Genomic DNA, 19,547 nt, shown 5'->3' on the forward strand with positions numbered 1-19,547 from the left:
CTCCCACAGGCAGCTGTTTCTCTGAATAAGTTCCAAGAGATTGTTAAGGCAACCCAGTGAGTGCCAGAGCTGCTCTTTTGGTTGTTTGGACAGTGCATAGTGGATGTTGTGTTTTTCCCGGGAGCCACAGTGACTATGGGGGTCACATAGGTATGTGTATAGGAGTTTCCTGTTAAGTGTTAATGGGGTGAGCACTTCTGTACTTTACACTGTGGTTCTCTTCTCTTTCAGCATCATCATCCTCTATCTAAGGTTTGGAGCACAAGTGTTACAAGACAACTTTGTAGCGGAACTGTCGGCTCACTACCAGAATTATATCCTTGACCTGGGGAACCAGGCCTGCGGGCTGCCCTGTGTTCATGGTTAACACCTTAGCTTTGGGCATTTTCCAGGGGATGGATCAGCCCCTTATGACCTGTGCTCAGCAGGCCTCAGGCAGGCCTTGCCCTCTCTCTTGGCTCCCTGTTGGCCCTGGGAAGGGTAGGTTTCATCTGTCCTTCTTTTTAGGCAGGAAGTTCACACACAGCAGGGCTGAGTCAGTGCCCAAGATTAGTCACTGTGTGCACAGCCTGGATCCAAACTGATGACCACACTAGCCCATCCTCAGGGCCTGGCTGCTCTCTTCTCAGTGGGGCAGTCTAGGAGAGAGAGAGAGAGAGAGAGAGAGAGAGAGAGAGAGAGAGAGAGAGAGAGAGAGAGAGCCCTGAGTGTGCCAGTGTGTCAACGGCATCTTCTAAGCATCACTCAGGTGCAGCCGGTTGTCAGCATCATCATGCTGACAGTTTGGCTTGTGAGTCTGGGTACAAGGAAGGCTCATTCAGCACCAGAGCTTCTATTCCCACTGTGCCCACATCCTGGCCATGTCCTGTTTCTCCTGGCATCCCTGTCCGTGGTCAGATGATGGAACACATGTGTATCTTGGGATTAATGATGGCTTTTTTAAAAAAGTGTGACTAAGCTCTACACTGACTTCTTAGGTACTTGAGGGTCTGTAGTGTGGAGGAGGTGGAGGAACTCTGAGCTTTTGTTCTGCATTTTCTTGTGTCAGGAGACCTCAGTCCCCTTCCTGTTCAGAGTTATGAACCCTGAAGGGTCCTTGTGACATCTGGCCATGGGCTAAGGATTAAGGCATCCTGGCATCTGGGCTGTGGACCCACCCCACTCCCCCAAGCTGGTCAACAGTTCATCCTGAAAAGGGCTTCAGGGGAATGGGAGGAGGTGGAGGCTTACATGTCCAAACCCATGCTTCTCCCTTGACCAACACCCACCAGCGGAATTCCTGTCTTTCTATGGCCTGCTGAACTTTTATCTGTACACGCTGGCCTTCGTGTACTCTCCGTCCAAGAATGCTCTGTACGGTGAGCCACCTCGGGTCTGGGGTGCTGTCCATATAGCTGAAACACAAGTTTCCATTGGCTCGTGTTTTCCCTGGGTACAGGGTCCTGTAACAGAGAGAAGGCAGGTGAATGGTAGCCTGAAGTTGAACAAAGGGCCCAGCAATGCTGTACCCATGATGTCACAGTCTCACAGTTAAACTCAGGACAATGCAATACTGTACCTCTGTCACAGTCTCACAGCTGAACACAGGACATGGCAGTGCTATACCTATGATGTCACAGTCTCACAGCTGAACACAGGACATGGCAATACTGTGCCTATGCTGTCACAGTCTCACAGCACACCCCTGCTGACTTTGTTTGAGGCTTTGGATCTATCTCCTTCAGACTTCTCCCTGGCTAATAACACAAAACGCTCTCTTTAAAAAGGCATTTGTTGCCGGGCGTTGGTGGTGCATGCCTTTAATCCCAGCACTTAGGAGGCAGAGGCAGGCAGATCTCTGTGAGTTCGAGTCCAGCTTGGTCTCTAGAGCGAGTGCCAGGATAGGCTCCAAAGCTACACAGAGAAACCCTGTCTCGGGGGGGGGGGGCATTTGTTGATTTTTTTTTTTTTTTCAGAGTCCCAGCTAAAAGACAACCCTGCATTTTCCATGCTGAATGACTCTGATGACGATGTGATTTACGGGTAAGTCACTGTCACCATGTGCCTTCCAGCCTGGCTCTGTCTGCTTACTGAACTGATAGTATTTTGAAGACTGTCTCCATGACATTAGACTGTTGGCTGGGAGCATCCGGAGTTTTATGGCTTTGTTTTATGTGCTTCACATGGAATACTTGCAGTGTGTCGTACCTACAGAATAGGTTTGTCTGAATTAATGGGTGCCAGGAGTCAAGTTGGGGAGAGTGGACAGTGTCAGGTGACTAGACCCTAAGAGAAAGGTTGTAAGATGGGTTCATTCAGTACAGCAGTGTGGCAGGAAAGCAGAGTGAAGGGCTACCAGGTGGGGGCTGGAGAGGTAACTGAGTAAGTACCTGCTGTGTAAGTGTAGGACCCAAGTTCAGATCCCAAGGGCCCATGCAAAATGCCAGACTCTGAGCTGGGCGTGGTGGTGCATGCCCTTAGTCCTAGCACTCAGGAGACAGAGGCAGGCAGATCTTTGAGTTCAAGACCAGCCAAGGCCACATAGTGGATCCTATCTCACAAAACAAAACACAACACAAATAAAAGCCAGGCCCAATGCTCAGTGGTACACACCTATAATCCCAGCATTAGGGGTTGGGGACAGAAGGCTCTCTGGGGCTCAGTGAACAGCCACTCTAGCTGAATCAGTGAGCTCCCAGTTCCAGAAGATACCCTGTCTCAATAAAGAAAAAGACACCTGATGTTGCCCTCTGGCCTCCACACATGTGCACACACAGCAAGAGATGCCAGAGTGGCAGAGTGTCAAAGGTCTCTTTTATAACAGGAGTGACTATGAAGAAATGCCCCTCCAGAACGGCCAGGCCATCCGGGCCAAGTACAAGGAAGAGTCGGACAGTGACTGAGCCCTGGCAGCAGATGGGACAGCAAGGGGGGCAGAGGCCTTCCTTAGTGATGTGCCCTGGACCTTTCCTCTGTGTGTTTTTGGACTCCTGTAAGCAAGGATTTTCCCGTTCCTTATTTGTTTACATATTTTTAAAAGAAAAACCAAATGGATTGAAATGTTGGTTGCAGTTTGCTGTCAGGGCAGCTCCACTATTGATTAAGAGGCTGGCTGGCAGAGAAGCCAAAGGCAAATCCTTTCACAGAAACACCGGATGAGAAGGAGCCTGTGTGTGATGAGGAGGAGAAATTATCCAGCTTAATAAAAAGAATTATGTACTTTGTTCCTCTTACAAAGCAATTTGCTAACTCTTGAGTCTGTGGAAGACCTGATGACTGAGGTCCCAGCACGGCAGTCTCTTCTCCATGTCACCTTTCCTTAGTGCTCTACCCTCAAAGGGAAGCTGGGCCTGCACCGGCCTCAGTGGGCAGTCTGCTGCCATCTCCACAGACACATGGAGTGGTCCCTGCGCTGACTCCCAAGCATCTGGAATGATGGCTTTGATTCCATTTGGTGAGCCACATACAATGGAACTTGGCTAGGTGCAGTCTGACTCTGCCCCAGAGCAGAAGTGATAACACAGTTGAGTCGGTGTGTGTGTGTGCGCGCGCATCTCAGACAGCAAAGGTGTCTACAAGCCAGTATCCCTGTGGGCAAGGTATTGTGCCACGGTGCTTTTGAAGGGTCTGTGTGCAAGGGTCTGTCTACGTGATAGGACTGGGCGGAAAACAGGGTGGCCCTTCCCATTCCAGGTTTCTGCAACTCCACTGAGTACGAGACCCAAGAGCTCTTGTTTGGTTTTTTTTTTTTTTTTTTTTTTTTTTTTTTTATGACAGCTACATGAAAAACTACTATATTAGAAATTCTTTATTGCCAAAAAGGTTTCCAGTTTAACATTTGGCACTGAAATGAAGAGAAAGTTAAACATTTTGAATGCCTATGGAAGCACATTCAGATAAAGGAACTTCCTTGAAGGTCGTTGTCCTTGGAGTTTTGCCCTATGGAAAGTGGATATCACCCACACTAGTGAAATTCAGCATTGGAAGTCCTGAGTACCATTGCCTTCCATCATGTCCCATGGAGTCTCCCCACACGTGACACCTTTGTGAACACAGCCTGGGGAATGGTAGCCGTCCTCCCTGCCTCTGTCCTGGTAAATCCAGAGGCCCAGGAACAGGTGAACCCCTCTTCAGGCAACACCACGTTCCCTTCATCTATGCACCAACTCAGATCTCTGCTCTGAGCTGCAGGTTACTGCCCAGGTGGACCGGGACCCCTGGGATGCCTGGAGACTCTTCATTCTGCCTGCCTGTCTTTCTTAAACCTCAGTGTACTTTAATATGGATTCCATGTGCATTGTTTAAAACAAAACAAAACCTTGCACACATGAACATTTGAATGAAAACTATAGCTGCAAAGGTAACACGTTTACATGATTTTTACACTAGCAGTGCTGCGATCACTGATTCTGTGTTCTCAGACATACTGGAAGGTTCTTTGTTACCAACAACTTGTAATGGACCCACTGCAGCTGTCATTTATGGACACAGACTTGTGCTGTTCCAGTATGTGATAGTTCTCTTGTTTTAATCATTATAAAGAATCCTCTGTGATTTAGAACGCTATTTATCACTCAGTGTAAGATATTTTAAGCATTTATGTACAGACTTGAGGACTTTAAAAAGAAAAACTGTCCTGCACTGCAGTTATAAACTGGTCCCTCCTGTCTGTGAAACTAAAATCCGGGAATTTTTTTTGTTGGAAATAGGAATTACAAATAAGCACTTAAGGGGAAGTAGTCATGAAATTGTTTTCACATTTTCTCCCCTGGTGTCATGCACATCATGTGTTATAAGCTGTGTGAACTCTGCTTACAGATCTAGAGACATCGGTGGGTGGACTGAGGCTGTAGGTATTAGGTTCAAACACTAAACTCTGCCAGGAACTTTCGATAGTAATGAGAATTCTGACTGTTTCTCTCTGAGGGAATTAAAGTTTTATAAATTTAAGTTACAAATTCAAAGGGCTAACAAGTTCTTCAGGGTAATGGTTTGAATAATAATGTCCTTGGGTATTTTTGATATTGGTCCAATCTAGGGGAACCTGGAAAATGAGGAGCTGTCTTCTGGCTTCCCCTGAGAGAGCTTCATTATCCCTGTGGATAGTGAGTCTGCTTGATTTATTGTCAAATCATTGTAACAGTGTCACGGTGCCTTCAAGCCCCATTTGAATGGCCAGAGAGGGGATATATAAGATACGTTGGAGGCCCGAATGGCATTCTCTGTACAGTTCCAGATTGCAGTGAGTTTAGATGTGTAAAGCCAACTGCAGATAGAGTTTATAAAACAGGCCTCAAGTGCTGCACCATTGAGAGCACAGGAATGATAAACGGGTTAGTATATGGTTACTGATCTTTACAGGAAATACACAAGCACCATGAACGAAGAATTAAAAGGGCCTTCTCTGTGAATGCTCCATGAGGAACATAGCCAACACCTGGTCTGTATTTGTGGATTAGAGGAATTAGAAATCCTTTGCCTTAGTGGTTAGATTTCCTTTGGGCAGTGGGATACAACTATTTTTCAGACCAAAGGGAAACTGATTTAGTCTGACACCTTGCTGAAGTTTATCTTGGTGTTTGGTGCTTTGAGGTGTAATACCCTTCATGACACATCTGTGACACAGAACAGGTATAATTCCATTCGGTGGCACAGAGGACTTTCTGCTACTGAAAACTGCCTTTTTTACAAATGTCTGTAAATATTTGTTAAGTAAACATGCTGGAACTATGGATTAGGTTTGGGCCATCAGTGGAGCAGTGTCACCTGGGCAGACAGTCAATGAGCAAATAAATGCTTATTTATGGAAGACTCAGTAAGCCTCATGTTTGGGGAATGGCTTCTGTATTAGACCTTTCATTGCTGTGACAGAGACCTGATAATAATCCACAGGATAGTTATTTCAGCTCATGGGTCCATGATTAGCTCACTCCACCGTGGGCCTATGATGAGGAAGAACCAAGAGTATGTGGTAAAGTGGCTCACCTCCTGGTGTCCCAGAAGCAAAGCAGAGTGACAGAATGGGGCCTGACCCCCACCCCCCAGGACTTGCTTGCTGTAACCTGCTTCCTTCAATGGGTCCCATCTCTAAAGTTTCCAGCACCTTCCCAAATAGCACGGCCAGCTGAGGACCAAGTGTTTGACATTTCACATTCAAACTGTAACTGATTCATTCTGACAGTACCCATATGTATTGACGTTAATGTATTTTAACTTTTCATCTTTTACGTAGTACTTGCTTTTTACATGAATACTTTGCAAAGAGGTTTCTTCAGGGCACTGGGAGACAGCTCAGCGGGTAGAGTGCTTGTGAATTTGGATTTGCAGTACCCACATAACAGTTCAAACAGTGAGCTCCACGTGCAGTGAGATACCATCTCAGGAAATAAGCTGGAGTTGGACAAGCATAGAAGACACATTTCTGCATATGCACTCCTACACAGACCCATGCATGCACACACCAAGCAAGTGGTGATGCCAATCATAGTGTGTAATGTGGCCCATAAGGAGAACCCCAAAGTGGTCAACAGACAGCCTGGTCTTTGGGGGTCCCTTCTCACTAGAATTCATGACTTGCAATTAACTGGGTAAACTGCAAGCAACTGCATTACTTGTTGTGAACACAATAATTCTGAACACTAAACACCTGGCTGCTGGTGAAAATTGAAGAACGTGGGGTTAAAGGATGTAGTGTAACAGCACCGGGCCAAGCATGCTCACTGGCTTGTCCAGCTTCTACCTTTTCACTTCTGAAAAGCAGGAACTAGGCATAAAGGATCACTGGGCTCCTACTCACACAGGTAAATCAGCACAGTTCCATTCTAGAGGGCCAAGACAGAGCTGCATTTGTTGTTGTGTTTGTTTGTTTGCTCTCTACTAAGACATTTTCTGTTCCCCAATAGCTGGGGAAAGGATCCAAGGAGTTTCTTCTCCTATGCTGTTTTTCTTCCTATGTTTTGCCCCTAGGAAGGCCAGTACAATGAAACTAAACTGACGGGCCAGTGAGATGGCTCAGCAAGTAAAGGGGCTTGCCATCAAGCCTGACTACCTGAGTTCCATTCCTGGGGCTGGAGAAAGAACCAACTCCCCCAAGTTGTCCTTTGACCTCCACCAGTGTGTCATGGCACTCGTGTTCTCACTCGCTGTCACACACAAATAAATGTAATTTAAAAGTTCAACAACTAAACCAATGGGGTAGAAACATCTGCCGCCATTGTTCTAGGTCTTCGAGGGAGGCTCATGGTGTCACATGTGTCTAACATGCCTCTGCAGTTCACCACCTCTCCAGCTCTGCCAGTATCCCATGCTTCACTATCAAAGAAACGAGCCCATGACCTACCATGCTCCTGGCCTTGCACTGTCATGAGGCCATCAGCCAGGGTGGTCACGGACACTCTTATGTCAGCATGCAAAAGACTGAAAACTTTAAAAAAAAATTTTTTTCCCTCTCTCTGTTTCCCCGCTCTGTTTCCTCTTAGCTTCCTTTCTACTCTCTCTCACCTATGTGCTCTCTCTATGGCGACCGGCCATGGCGGTCAGCCATTTACCCCTGTTCCTCTTCTTAGTCTCCCCGTTCTGCCGGGCCTTATAATAAGCTTATAGTCTTATGTCTCAAAAAAAAAATTTTTTTTTGAAGGCATAACATAGATTCATGTGTGATGCTTTAGACTACAAAGAACACAGAAACTTTAATAATTTATTATTCTAACAAAAGTATAAAGTATGGAAAATTAGTGTATCTGAATCATCTCAGGAAGCAGAGAAAGTTTCCTCCTAGCAGACTTCGGTTTTTAGCACCTTTGAAAAGAGACAGAGTTAAGACAAGTGGCACCATCAGCCTCATGTGACAGGTGGCTGCTCATCTGCCTGACATTATGTGGTTCCTGTGACCATGGAGTCATTTGGTTTATTTCTCTACATTTTGAGAGTGCCACAAAACACAAAGAGGAGAGAGGTGTTCACCCAATTTGTAGCTGGTGGTTAAGATGAAACAGAAATGCTGAGACACAGCAGGCTACAGGCTGGCGAGGAGGTCAGATGGACAGTCCAAAGGCACTGACGATGCAGTACATGGTCTTGTTCTCCCATCGGACTGTGCAGCTCCCTGTAGGGAAGACAGACAGGCACAGGAAATGAGGAAGCCTAGGAGATGCAGTGCTCCAGTGCTTGCCTCTGACATACACACAGAGAAAGTGACTTCGCTGCCTGACTTTACTTACAGATAAATGGGCAAGTGTCTATAGAATGTTGGGAATTTTTTTTTAAAGATAGGGTCTCACTATGTAGTCCAGGCTGGCCTCAAAGTCAGAGATCTGCCTGCTTCTGCCTCTCTAGATCTGGGATTAGAAGTGTACACCACTACAGCAGGCAATGGCAACTGTTACAGAAATGCACTGGGGAGTATGAGATGTCTAAGCGCACACATCACAGAACACTGTTCTTAGGACTGCAGCTCTCCATAGGGAGCTGTGGGAAAGCTGAGGAGAAATGGGCATACCATTTCCTAAGGGAGTGAGAACCCTACCGTCCGTAGAGCTGTCCCAGAAGCAGGAACTCGCAGTATGTAACCCAGCTCCATTCTTCTGCATGATCACACAGGTCACTTCAAGTAAACAAATCTCGTTAGAAAACTTAGCAACATAAACTCACTTCACCTGCTTTTAAATGTAGGCAGATCACATGGCTGATGTTCCTAAATTATAAGGGCAGACTGTCTCGTCTCACTCTATGACAAATTACATATTTCCTTTATCTTAACATGTTCTAAACATGTCTGACCAGAAATCCTGTAAATTCCTGTTTGACATAAACAATGCAACAGTGGTATCAGCCTGATGGACAAAGTGCTGGTTCATTCACTACACAAGGGGCCTGGTCCTAGAAGAGCATGGCTACTTCAGTGACCTGGCCCTGGAAGGAACTTTGTTGCAGCTTATGTAAGAATTGCTAAGTTAGCTTTCTTCTGCCACCAGACACACCTCTGATCAGTATTTAAAGCACAGTATCAAGACATACAAGAAGAAGATCCATTACCAATGTATTTAAATGGTTTCCCCAGCTTGGTGAGTTGGCTCAAAGTCTGCTCTACAACATTTGTGGTCCACTGATTGACTTTGCTGTGCTGGTAGGCATTGCCGCCGATGGCACTTTCTATAGCCTAGGGGAGAAATCACAAGAGGTCATGGAGAGAGACCAGATACCACAACCACCCACCCAAAATGGCCCATAGCCCACCCTGGGAGCTCAAAACAGACCCTGGGAGGATGCAGTCTTATGCTTTATAACAGGGCTCTTTGCAAGCGCGGCTTTCTTCAGCAGCATCACACTGCATCCCAGTTATGTTTACACTGGCTGAAGAGATGTGTTTTACAGAATCTGTCAAATGTGTTCCACATTTCGACTAAACAAATGGATGTTCACACTACTGCTAATATCTAGAGAAAAGCAACCCTTTTTCTTACGGAAGCTGAAAATATTTTATTTTGCCAATTTTTTTAAAAGTATACTAGATATTTTCATCAAACCATAACATATATAATTTAGCAGCATGTGTTAGATGACATTTTACTGGCTGTTTGTACAACTGGCAATATACAACCTAACCAGTCTTCTAGTGCTTTCAGCCCTCATTTTATGGGCTGAGTCACCACACACACATTCAGGGCCTCTGCAGAGCGCAGCTCACTGTCCCTGATACACTTAGGGCCATGAGCCTCCCATCCATGACTCCTTGGGTCTTTCCCCAGCAGCCCCACTCCCAGAAGCTGGTGCAGCTCTGAGAAGCTCCCTCCCCCCACATCTTCTAACCTGCTGGGAGCCAGAAAATGAAGATTTTTATGACAGGCTAAAGTAAAGAGCATTCACTGAGGGTTGTGACTTAGTTTTCAGACACCAGGTCCAGACACCACTGCACAGTGGTGAGGGAATAGGGTCTCACACTGCAGGCTGGGTGCAGCAACTGGGCTTCTGAGGGATAAAAACCTACTATCATATAAGCCATGATTTCCAGCTGCAGACTTGGGGCTCTGATCAGTCCCATCGACACAGGTCCTAGTTGCCCCATATTCTCTGCCTACTCTAGGCTGAGAATACACTGTGGGCTGAGGACCAGTGGTCTTCCGTTAGTCAAGACACAAATACTGTCAAAGGAGGAAGGGCAATCCTCTCTATGCACTGTGAAGTTCAGTTTTTAGGGGGAGAGGAGACCTCTAATTTTGAACCCACTCATATTCCACCTATAGTACTTTTAAACAGCTTGAGGACAGAACAAACCTAGTGCCAAGGCAGAAAAGCTGAGTCACCTCACACTTCCCTGGGGACTGCTACTGTGTACTTTCAGCCACCTGCTGCCTGGTAACTGACTCTAAGTGGATGCAGAAACAAGAGGCAAATCCCTAACAAACCCACTCTACTTCCCAGCTCTGGGTTAATCTACCACTTTCCACTCCCCACCTGTTCCACAGGAAACACTGCACTGAAGAAACAATAAGAGGCAAACTTACACTCCCTGCAAAGCACCAGAAAAATCACACCCAATGCTGAGCAATGTACATAAAAGAGAGAAATCATTTTTGTTTTGGATACTTCTCACAAACATATTTAAGAACATAAGAAAAATCTATGAATAAAGCCCTAACTGTATCACCAGGTCCTAAATTACAGCAAGTTGTTACATTTTCTCGGCAGTTGCTATTTTTCATCAAACACTGGAGATATTTACCCATGTGTCATGAGTCTTCCATGCTACAAGGTCACAGAATCTGCCTTGACACCTGGTTCAGTATATATAATGTATATGATATGAGAGTGACTTTTACTTATTTTTAAGTAAAAATGTTTGAAATGCCAAAACACAGGCTCAATAGCTGTCTCGATTGTTCCTATTTTGATTCAGATGGCATTTCCTTCATACATGCTGTCCTAGCTAGTTTTATGTCAACCTGATACAAGCTAAAGTCATCTGAGAGGAGGGGATCACAATTAAGAAAACGACTCCATAAGATGAGGCTGTAGGCAGGCCTGTAGGGTATTTTCTTAAATACTGATTGAAAGGGGGAAAGCCCAGCCCATTGTGGGTGGTGCCATCCCTAGGCTGGTGGCACTGGGTTCTGTAAGAAAGCAGGCTGAACAAGCAAAGAACAAGCCAGTAAGCAGCTCCCCTCCATGGCCTATGCATCAGCTCCTGACTCCTGGTTCCTGCCCTGCTTGAGTTCCTGATCCTGATTTCCTTCAATGATGAACAGTGATGTGGAAGTGGAAACCAAACAAACCCTTTCCTCCCCAAGTTGCTTTGGTCATGGTGTTTCATTATAGCAACATTAACCCTATGACGCTGCCATCAATCAAACACTGGAAAACAAGTGTGTCTCCTCTTACCTCCTTTACAATGTTGCTCACTTCATCAACAACAAATGCAGTCTGTTAAGGAAGAAAACTTAGGTTAAGTCTGGTTTAAAAAATCTTTCTCCACACCATCAATAAACACACAGTGAGATAATGAACATGGCTTAAGAACCAGGCTGCTGACCATGCAGAGGACTGCACTACTCGGAGCCCAAGGTGTGCAGCAGCTGAGTGCCATAGGGTCAGCTCTCTGCAGGGCTAATGCACAGGTCAACACTGTTCAAATCACACTGCAGCCCAAGCTTCACTTCACAAGAGATTCCTCTCTCCTTCCCTTGCAGCCGGCTGTTGGGACCATTAAGCAGTACAGGCGCTATGATATGAGTTACTCGACTTCCGTACAAACTAGCCGAAGAAATGTAAGTAATCCATTTTAGAGACGGGACATTCTCTTCCCTGAGGTAAACAGATTAGGACTTTTATCGTGTAGGAGGCTGGTGTGTGAACATCACTTTTCTCTACCCTGTCTGTGGGCTGCTGGCAAAGGCAGAGCCTGGAGTTTTCTTACTTTTAACGTAACAGTGGATTTGAGTGGGTGTAAGGGTGTCCTGAAAACATGAGCCAGGTACTAGCCTGCCCATGTGCTGCTTATGTGATAACAAACTACTCTAAATTCTCAGATATCCTTAGCACTGACAGTCCCCAAGGCCTCTGCCTTCCTGGTAGAAAGGCAGACAGACCTGTTTTGTTGAAGATGTTTCCTGACTGCTGACCAGTATGGGCCCTGCCCCTTTCTCTTCAGGAGGAACCAGAGCTGACCACCCATAGCCATCTCACTTGTTAGACTCCCAAAGTCATCTGGAAACAAAACCCAATCACTGAACTAGTGAAAACCTGTGGTGTCTTAGAGAGTAAGTCAGTTGGAAGACTCTTCCAGTGACTACGGTGATCCTAAACCCCAAACTGAAGTCCTTGTGTAACTTTACATACAGTTAAAGTTCGGAAAAAGACGGAAGAGAAACTACTGAATCCAGCTGTAGCCAGCTGCTACAAGAGAGACGACTGCTGAGGGTAACCTGGGATCTGGGAAGCTAGGGGCAGGCAGAAGAGGCTCAGCTGCAAAGGCTGCTGGTTAACTATGGTGAACATCCATCCTCCTGCAGCCAATATCCATGTAAAGCACACATCACTCTGTCCAGATATGTCACTTTACAGATGCCATTGTCAGTCAGCCAGTTCACGTGCACAAACTGGAATTACAATGCAGTTTTAGGGGCTTTCTCTGCACAGGGCCACTTCCTTTTTATAAAGTTCGACTAGCTGTGACTACAACATAAACTAGTTTTTAGCCTTATGTCAGTTTGCTATCTGGGTAAAACACCCCCTCTGGTAGCTGCTTCCGAATCATGGCTTGAGAGTATTCCCTTGGTTTCCACTAGTGTTCAAACACAGAATGATGCCGCCATAAAGTTTGTATTGAGAAATTAGACCAAAACTGAAAGTCTCCGATAAATGCAAATGGCTTACTCTTCCCTCAGAATATCCTTAGTTGAACTACACCTTAGAAATGTCAAAAGAGGAAATGGTTTTGTTTTTAATTTTTGACAAACTGTGTAATAGATGGTATTTTATTGAGCTTCAACAAAAATTATTCAGGAAGAAAAAAAATGAGAAACTATAACTGGGTCGTCCATTCAACTGTTTCCTGAATGCGTGTGAAAACGAAGGAAAAGCCATTTTGACAACACATCGTCAAGGCAAGTGTCCAGGGCACTAAGAGGCTTGCATTCTTCCCCCACAAGAATGAGCAATCTCATTACTATCTTAGACTGAAATGAAATGTACCCAGTGGTGGGGAGGAAGCGTCGCACTGAAGGACAAGGTGCGGCACCGAGACAAAGGCAGGTTCTGTTTGCGCGTCTGCACTTGGCAGACGGACAGCGGGGACAGCAGACCCCCACTTCAGGGACCGGGAGCTGGCCCTGCGCGCCCGTGTCATCATGCTCGCCACTGCAGGGTCCCTCCTTTCCCACCCGGGGCCAGGCCGGGGTCCGCAGCAGCGCAAACGGGGCGGGGTGATGTCATCCTCCGAGCGGGGGACCTGAGCCCCAGCGAGCCCAGGAGCCCCGCCGACCGCGGGCACCGCCCACGCGGGAAAGCCTCGGAGTGGCCCGCTGGGAACCGCCACCGCGTGGCCGTGGGCAGAAGTAGCTGCGGCTCCCCAGGCGGGGCCGCGCCACACCTGGATCTCGGCCGCCACCCTCCCGTGGCCCATCCCCAACGTTACCTCCTCAGCAGCCTGGAAGTCTTCCATCTTTCCTCTAGCGCGTCTCCGCCGCCGCCGAGTAGAGTGGACTGCGCAGGCGCGCTCAGGCCCCGCCCACTCCTCCGCCCCCGCGCCAGGGACCACTACCAACAGCCACCCACGCTCTAGGGCCCGGCCCCGCCCACTAGGGGCTCCGCCCACCGCTCGGGCCCCGCCTGCTGCTCCTCCCCGGTCTCTAAGTAGGAGCAGGGCGCGATCTCAATCCTCCCTTGCGAAGGTGGTTCCCAAAGCAAACTGTCAGAGCTGTCTAACCGCTCTCTAAAGTGTGGCTACCCAAACCAAAGGAGGGTACAAGAGCCAGGCTAAGACGGAAAGCACGGTCCTGGCCCGCCTCCCGCTCGCACTGTAGAAATTGATTGAAACTTTCAAACTAGTCCTGACAAGTAGGAACAAATTGTAAAATGACGGGACAGTACCAGCGCGGAGCACCGGTTGCTTCCCTGTGGGGACCTAGGTTCCAGATACTCCAACTATCTGAACCAAAGTTTGGAGGCCTTAGGCTTTCCATGTGCAGTGAGAGTTTTTCCTTTTAACCACTTTTTAAAACGTTTTATACTGAACGTTTTGTAAGACGCAGTCCACTCCCTAGCTTTCGTAACCAGAGTGAATTAGGCGCCTGCTTGTTTGTATCCATGACATCGAGCAGTTATTCTGAGTTATTCTTCACTCGGGCTGCGGTTCGTGCACCGTGCACCAGCTTGCATGGACCTCAAGCTTGAAGCTTTGACTTTGGCGAATGTGTGTTCTGTTTTTATCATGCACTTCAAACTGAAGGGTCACCCCTGACTTTCCCGAAGCCAGCTGTTGGGACCCCCGGAAACAGCGGGTTTTAAAGGCCTCAGGGTCAGACTCTATTGGATCCTTCAGTGACCCTTTTGTCTATACTCAAGGTTGGTGTCTGTCACTGGGATTACTACCGAGTTACCAGAATGTGGGTAGAATTAGGGTCTAACTGGAGTCCTTCAGGAAGAAGCTAACCTTTCCAAAGACACTGCCCTCTGTCCCATTCTGTCCTGCCAAGAACAGCGATGCTGACGTGGCTGGAGAGTTTTAAAACACTGAAGAAACAAATTGCAGGCACAAGATGGAAGGAGCCCTCGTGCTCATGGGTTTTCAGGGTTAATATTGTGGAAATGACTGTACTAATAATGAACGAGATCTGTAGATTAATGAAATCTCCATCAAAATCCCAATGGCATTTGTCGAAGAAATAGAAAAAAAAATCTAAATTTCTCTGGAGGAAAAAAACTCAAAACATAGCCAAAGCAATTCTGAGCTTTTAAAAGACCACTGTGGAGGTGTTGTAATACCTAATTTAAAGTTATACTACATAGAAGAATGGCATAGGATTGGCACAAATATACACACATGAATGAATAAAATAAAAAACTAGGGAATAAACTGATAGCAGCAGTACAGCTCTCTAATGTTTAACAAAGGAGTAAAAAAAAATCCATTGGAGAGATGACATCTCTTTAATAAATGTTTCTGTATAAAGAACAAAACTAGATACATATCACTCACCCCAAGTAAAAAAATCACTTTGAAAAAATGGATCAGCCAGGTGGTGGCACATGCCTTTAATTCAGCAATTGGGGGGGGGGGGAGTGGGAATCTCTGTGAGTTTGAGGCCAGCCTGGGCTTCACAGCAAGTGCCAGGACAGGCTCCAAAACTACACAGAGAAACTCTGTCTCGAAAATTAAAAAGAAAGAAAAGAAAAATGGATCAAAGGCCTCATGTAAGATCTGAAACGACTAAAGGAAACTCAGGAGAAACACTTCAAGAAATAGGCACAGGAGAAAGACTTTTAGAAAGGACTCCAATAGTTCAGGAAGTTAACATTGAAATTTTGCATGAAGTTGAAAGGCTTCTGCCCATTAAGGGACATGAAGGATGAAAAGAGGCCACAAAATGGGGGAAGTCTTCATGAGTTACACTACACATCTGACAGGGATTGCTATCTAACATATATAAAGAACCCCAAGAGTTGAACACCAACCCCTAGTAACCAATCAACACATGGGTGAATGAAATGAACACACTTCTCAAAAAAAATGAAGTCTCCTCATAGCAAGTAAATACACCAAGAAAATGCTCAAGACCCTCCGCCATCAGGAATCTGGGAATCAAAACCACACTGAGACCCATCTGCCCTTCGTCAGAATGGATATCATTTCATTATTATTTTAAAGAACGGGTATCATTAAAAACAACCACAACAGCAGTCCCTAAGAGCCACGCCTCAACCAGGTTCATCTGGGTCTTCCTGTTTCTCTGGGTCCTGGCTCAGAAAAGAGTGAGTATTCTTTTTCTTCAGCCTTTTCTCTCCATTGCTGACTAGAGCTTAAGCGTGCTTTTAAACTCCCAATAATGCTTTCATGTTCTTTTCCTAAAGTGCCCCTCCACTGTGTGGCAAGCTGATGCCACGTGGCTCACCTCCATTCTTCTCCTCTGGGCATCTTGGAGGTGGACAGCTAACCTGCCCTGGTGTTTTCCTTCTAAACTCTAACAAATCATCCTCAAGCTTCAAAAATAAACAAACAAACAAACAAACAAATAAATGGAGTGCTGGCACGGATGTGGACACGCTGGTGGGATGTAAACCAGGAAATCAGTTAAAAAAAAAAAAAAACTTAAAAGAAAGCTGTCATGTGACCAGCTGTAGCACTTCTGGGAATACACCTGAAGGAATCACGCTACACAGACACCTGTTCATCCAAGTTGACTGTGGCACTTCTCACAATGGCCACATCATGGAATTTACTTAGATGTCTGTCCATCAACTGGTGAATGGATGAAAGAAACGCGTAGATACTCAGTGGGGTTTATTTGGCCATAAACAAGAGTGAAATGTCATTTTCAGGAAAACAGGATGGGATTGGAGATTTCCAGGCTGATCAAAATAAAAACGGGCTCCAAAAGAGCAATGACAAATACCACATTTTCTCTTGTGTGTGTGAACCTCAATTTATATATAAGTATATATGTATAACCACACATACAAATGACATGAATAAAAGAATGGGTACTAGTCAGGAAGAGGAAGAAATAATAGAGTCGAATTATGTGATACACTTGAATAAAAGTGTCATCATATATGCTAATGAGAAAAGACATCAAAACTCGCTCACACTAGGCACTGAATTAAAAACAGAAGTTGCCTTCTCGCTACCTGGCTTCAACTCACCTATTCCAGTGTCAGTCTTGTGCCTAGGTTTGCAAGCAGTGCTAGCTCTGACCCTGCTTTCCCAGATTCATCTTCAAGCTTTAGTAAGTGGTCTCCTCTACCTGTCTGGCTCCACACCCTCAGTCCTACACAATCCTGCCCAAGTCTGTACCAGACTCTCTATTCTCCTTCTGGTAGCCCCGAGATCCTCTAGGTAAGTATCCAAGAATTAGGTGCAAAGCAAGACTAAGTAGATCCCAGGTGAATACCTGTAACTACTGAGTAGAGAGTTGGGCCACAGCCTAATTGGATAGATTGAGTCATAAGCCAGGTACAGCTCCAGCTTTATTTTACCTTCTTCATGGGGTGTAGGTTGTACTTTTGGGTATGTTGAAGAAGGGACAGTTCAATGATGCCACCATGCAGGCACTACAGCAGGCACACCAGAATGTGACTTTATTTGGAGATGGGACCTTTAAAGAGGTTTAATTCAGATAAAATGAAGTCCTATGTGTGGGCCCTAAGCAAATATGACTTGTGTTGTTATAAAGCATTCAGGACATAGACAGGTACCTGTAGACTACCATATGGGGGAGGAATCTCACAGCAGAAGTGTAGAGGGAGGGAGGAAAGGAGGGAGAGAGAGAGAGAGAGAGAGAGAGAGAGAGAGAGAAAGAGAGAGAGAGAGAGAGGCCAAACTAATTTTCTTATAAGGAATCCACTCTTGAATTAGTGGGCCCACTCCCAGGATGCTGCTGTTAATTAAGCCCTGAGAGTAGAGACCTTGTGGCCTCCTCTTCATACTGTTGATATCTAATGCTATAGCAGTTATATTTGAATAAGTTTGGGAGGGGGGACAGCCATTCAGAACATGACAAGTTTACTTATGATTTGCATACTGTTCTGTATGCACGTTAGCTAGCCCTCAAAAAAAAAAAAAAAATACCCCTGAAATGCCCATGTCTGTCTATGTGAAGCTGTTCTTTGTGGTGTCACTAGTCACACAACTGAGGTCACACACAGGAAACACAGTGGTCTCTACTGGGCGTTTTGGGGAAGGGTGAGACTATCCACTGCTTGCAGTGTATAAAATGCTCGTGGGAGCTCAGAGTGGCATTAGGATGTCTCCGCTGTCTGGGTCCTTGGTGACATGGGATTAGACACACACACACTTGGGATAGCCCTGCAAATCATCAGCCTCATCCAGTGCCTGGCAGGAAGGAAGAAGACACGGGTCCGAGATTGAAAGACTGGCTTCCTCATGGGGGCACCTTCCAAATTAAGGTAGGACAAAGCTTCGTGCCTACATGGGAGCCATGGTTTTGTGAGTGGGGTGGGTGAAACTGTAGCTGTTACAGCTCCCCTTAAATTGATGGCAGGAATAAACAAATTCGTGGTAAATTGCCATGCCTTTCGATTGTATTGAATAGGAGACACTGAAAATGTAATGATGGTTTAAAGGGTATGGAGAAAGCAACTTGAGATTTAAAGAACAAACCACAAAACAGCATCCCAAAGCCATGTGATGGGGGCTTCTTAGGCAATAGACTGTCATCTGGGATTTTCAGCTTGTAAGGTCTTGTGCATATAGCTTATTGTTTTGTCCTCAACCAACTTCACTGATTTTTAGAGTATTTTTGTGAGCTTTGATCTCTAGTTTGGAGGCAAAAGATAAATATAATTTTACAATAAAGAAATTGTTACCCAGGATCAATTTAAGTTCCACCTCTCTATATATCTTGACAACACTATGTAGAGCTGACTGGCCTAAGCTCACTATATAGACCAGGCTGGTCTTAAACTCACTATATATAGACCAGGCTAGTCTCATAGCGATCCACCTCCTCTGATTCCTGTACTGGGATTAAAGGTGTCCACCATCAGGCCCTTTAATTTCTCTTAATCGAGCTTCCTTCATACCAAACAGATACCTTGGTACAACATAGGTTGTCAAAGGTAAATGCATATTAGATTTATAGATTAATTGACATTAGAGTTGATAAAGGAAAAATTATTCAGTCAAGATAATTGGAGATTATAACTTCTTAACTTTACTATCCAAACCAAGAATTGGGTTTCTGAATTGAGCAGACCTAGGTCCCAGTGTGACTTCAGGTAAATTACCAAATGCCAGACATCTCTCTCCCAGCCTGTAGAGTGGGTGCTCTGACTTCAGACTACCACAGTGATCATTAGTGTATAACATACTTACTAAACTGCCTGATCCAGAGCGAGTATTAAATAAACAGTGGCTATCTGAACAACAAAAAACATAGTGACAGTTGTCAGTTTTAGTGTTGCTGTAGCAACATCGTTGTCTTAATTTTTCACTTCCTTGACCTTCTATGTGAAAAGATAAAGTTTAAACTGTGAAAATTGTGACACCCCCCCTTTTACTCATATTGATTCTACAAGAGTGTGGGAGGTGCAGGGGACAGCTGAGTGGCAAGGAGCTACCAAAGTGAGGATTGATGCAAAGGATTGCTACTGAGGAGCTGTGATTCTGCCCCACAGGGCTTTATGTACACACTAGCATCTCAAAGTGCTATCTTCTAAGGGATCTGTGGCTGATCAAACTTGTAGAAACTGTAAAAAATGAATATAAAACAGGAACGGAGCCTTGGCTGAATCTTTGGGGCTTCATTGTCTCCCTGGAAAACCCACCAGTGATTAATGATGAAAGATAGACTTTTTAAGCATCAGCCCCCTTCCTGTGCAAGGCTTTCTTATAA

The 19,547-nt window shown here is 45.6% G+C and overlaps 2 protein-coding genes across 2 annotated transcripts in view; one reads left to right on the plus strand and one right to left on the minus strand.

Moving 5' to 3' along the window:
• Positions 1 to 5,794, plus strand: part of Tmem181 (transmembrane protein 181) — a 39,221-nt gene extending 33,427 nt beyond the window's left edge. The window contains exons 14-17 of the mRNA XM_027401078.2: positions 232 to 314; positions 1,269 to 1,358; positions 1,956 to 2,022; positions 2,804 to 5,794. Of these exons, the coding sequence (XP_027256879.1) occupies positions 232 to 314; positions 1,269 to 1,358; positions 1,956 to 2,022; positions 2,804 to 2,882 (319 nt within the window). The 3' untranslated portion in view covers positions 2,883 to 5,794. The remainder of the gene's footprint in view (positions 1 to 231; positions 315 to 1,268; positions 1,359 to 1,955; positions 2,023 to 2,803) is intronic.
• Positions 5,795 to 7,648: 1,854 nt separating this feature from the next.
• Positions 7,649 to 13,710, minus strand: Dynlt1 (dynein light chain Tctex-type 1). The gene is made up of 5 exons (XM_027401079.2): positions 13,610 to 13,710; positions 11,356 to 11,397; positions 9,013 to 9,136; positions 8,504 to 8,581; positions 7,649 to 8,083 (listed from the first exon to the last, which is right to left on the minus strand). The coding sequence occupies exons 1-5, from the start codon at positions 13,634 to 13,636 to the stop codon at positions 8,013 to 8,015; spliced, it is 342 nt and encodes a 113-aa protein (XP_027256880.1). The 5' UTR covers positions 13,637 to 13,710; the 3' UTR covers positions 7,649 to 8,012.
• Between the last annotated feature and the right edge of the window lie 5,837 nt (positions 13,711 to 19,547).

This window comes from Cricetulus griseus, chromosome 2, assembly GCF_003668045.3.
Source record: "Cricetulus griseus strain 17A/GY chromosome 2, alternate assembly CriGri-PICRH-1.0, whole genome shotgun sequence".
NCBI classification, from domain to species: Eukaryota; Metazoa; Chordata; class Mammalia; order Rodentia; family Cricetidae; genus Cricetulus; species Cricetulus griseus.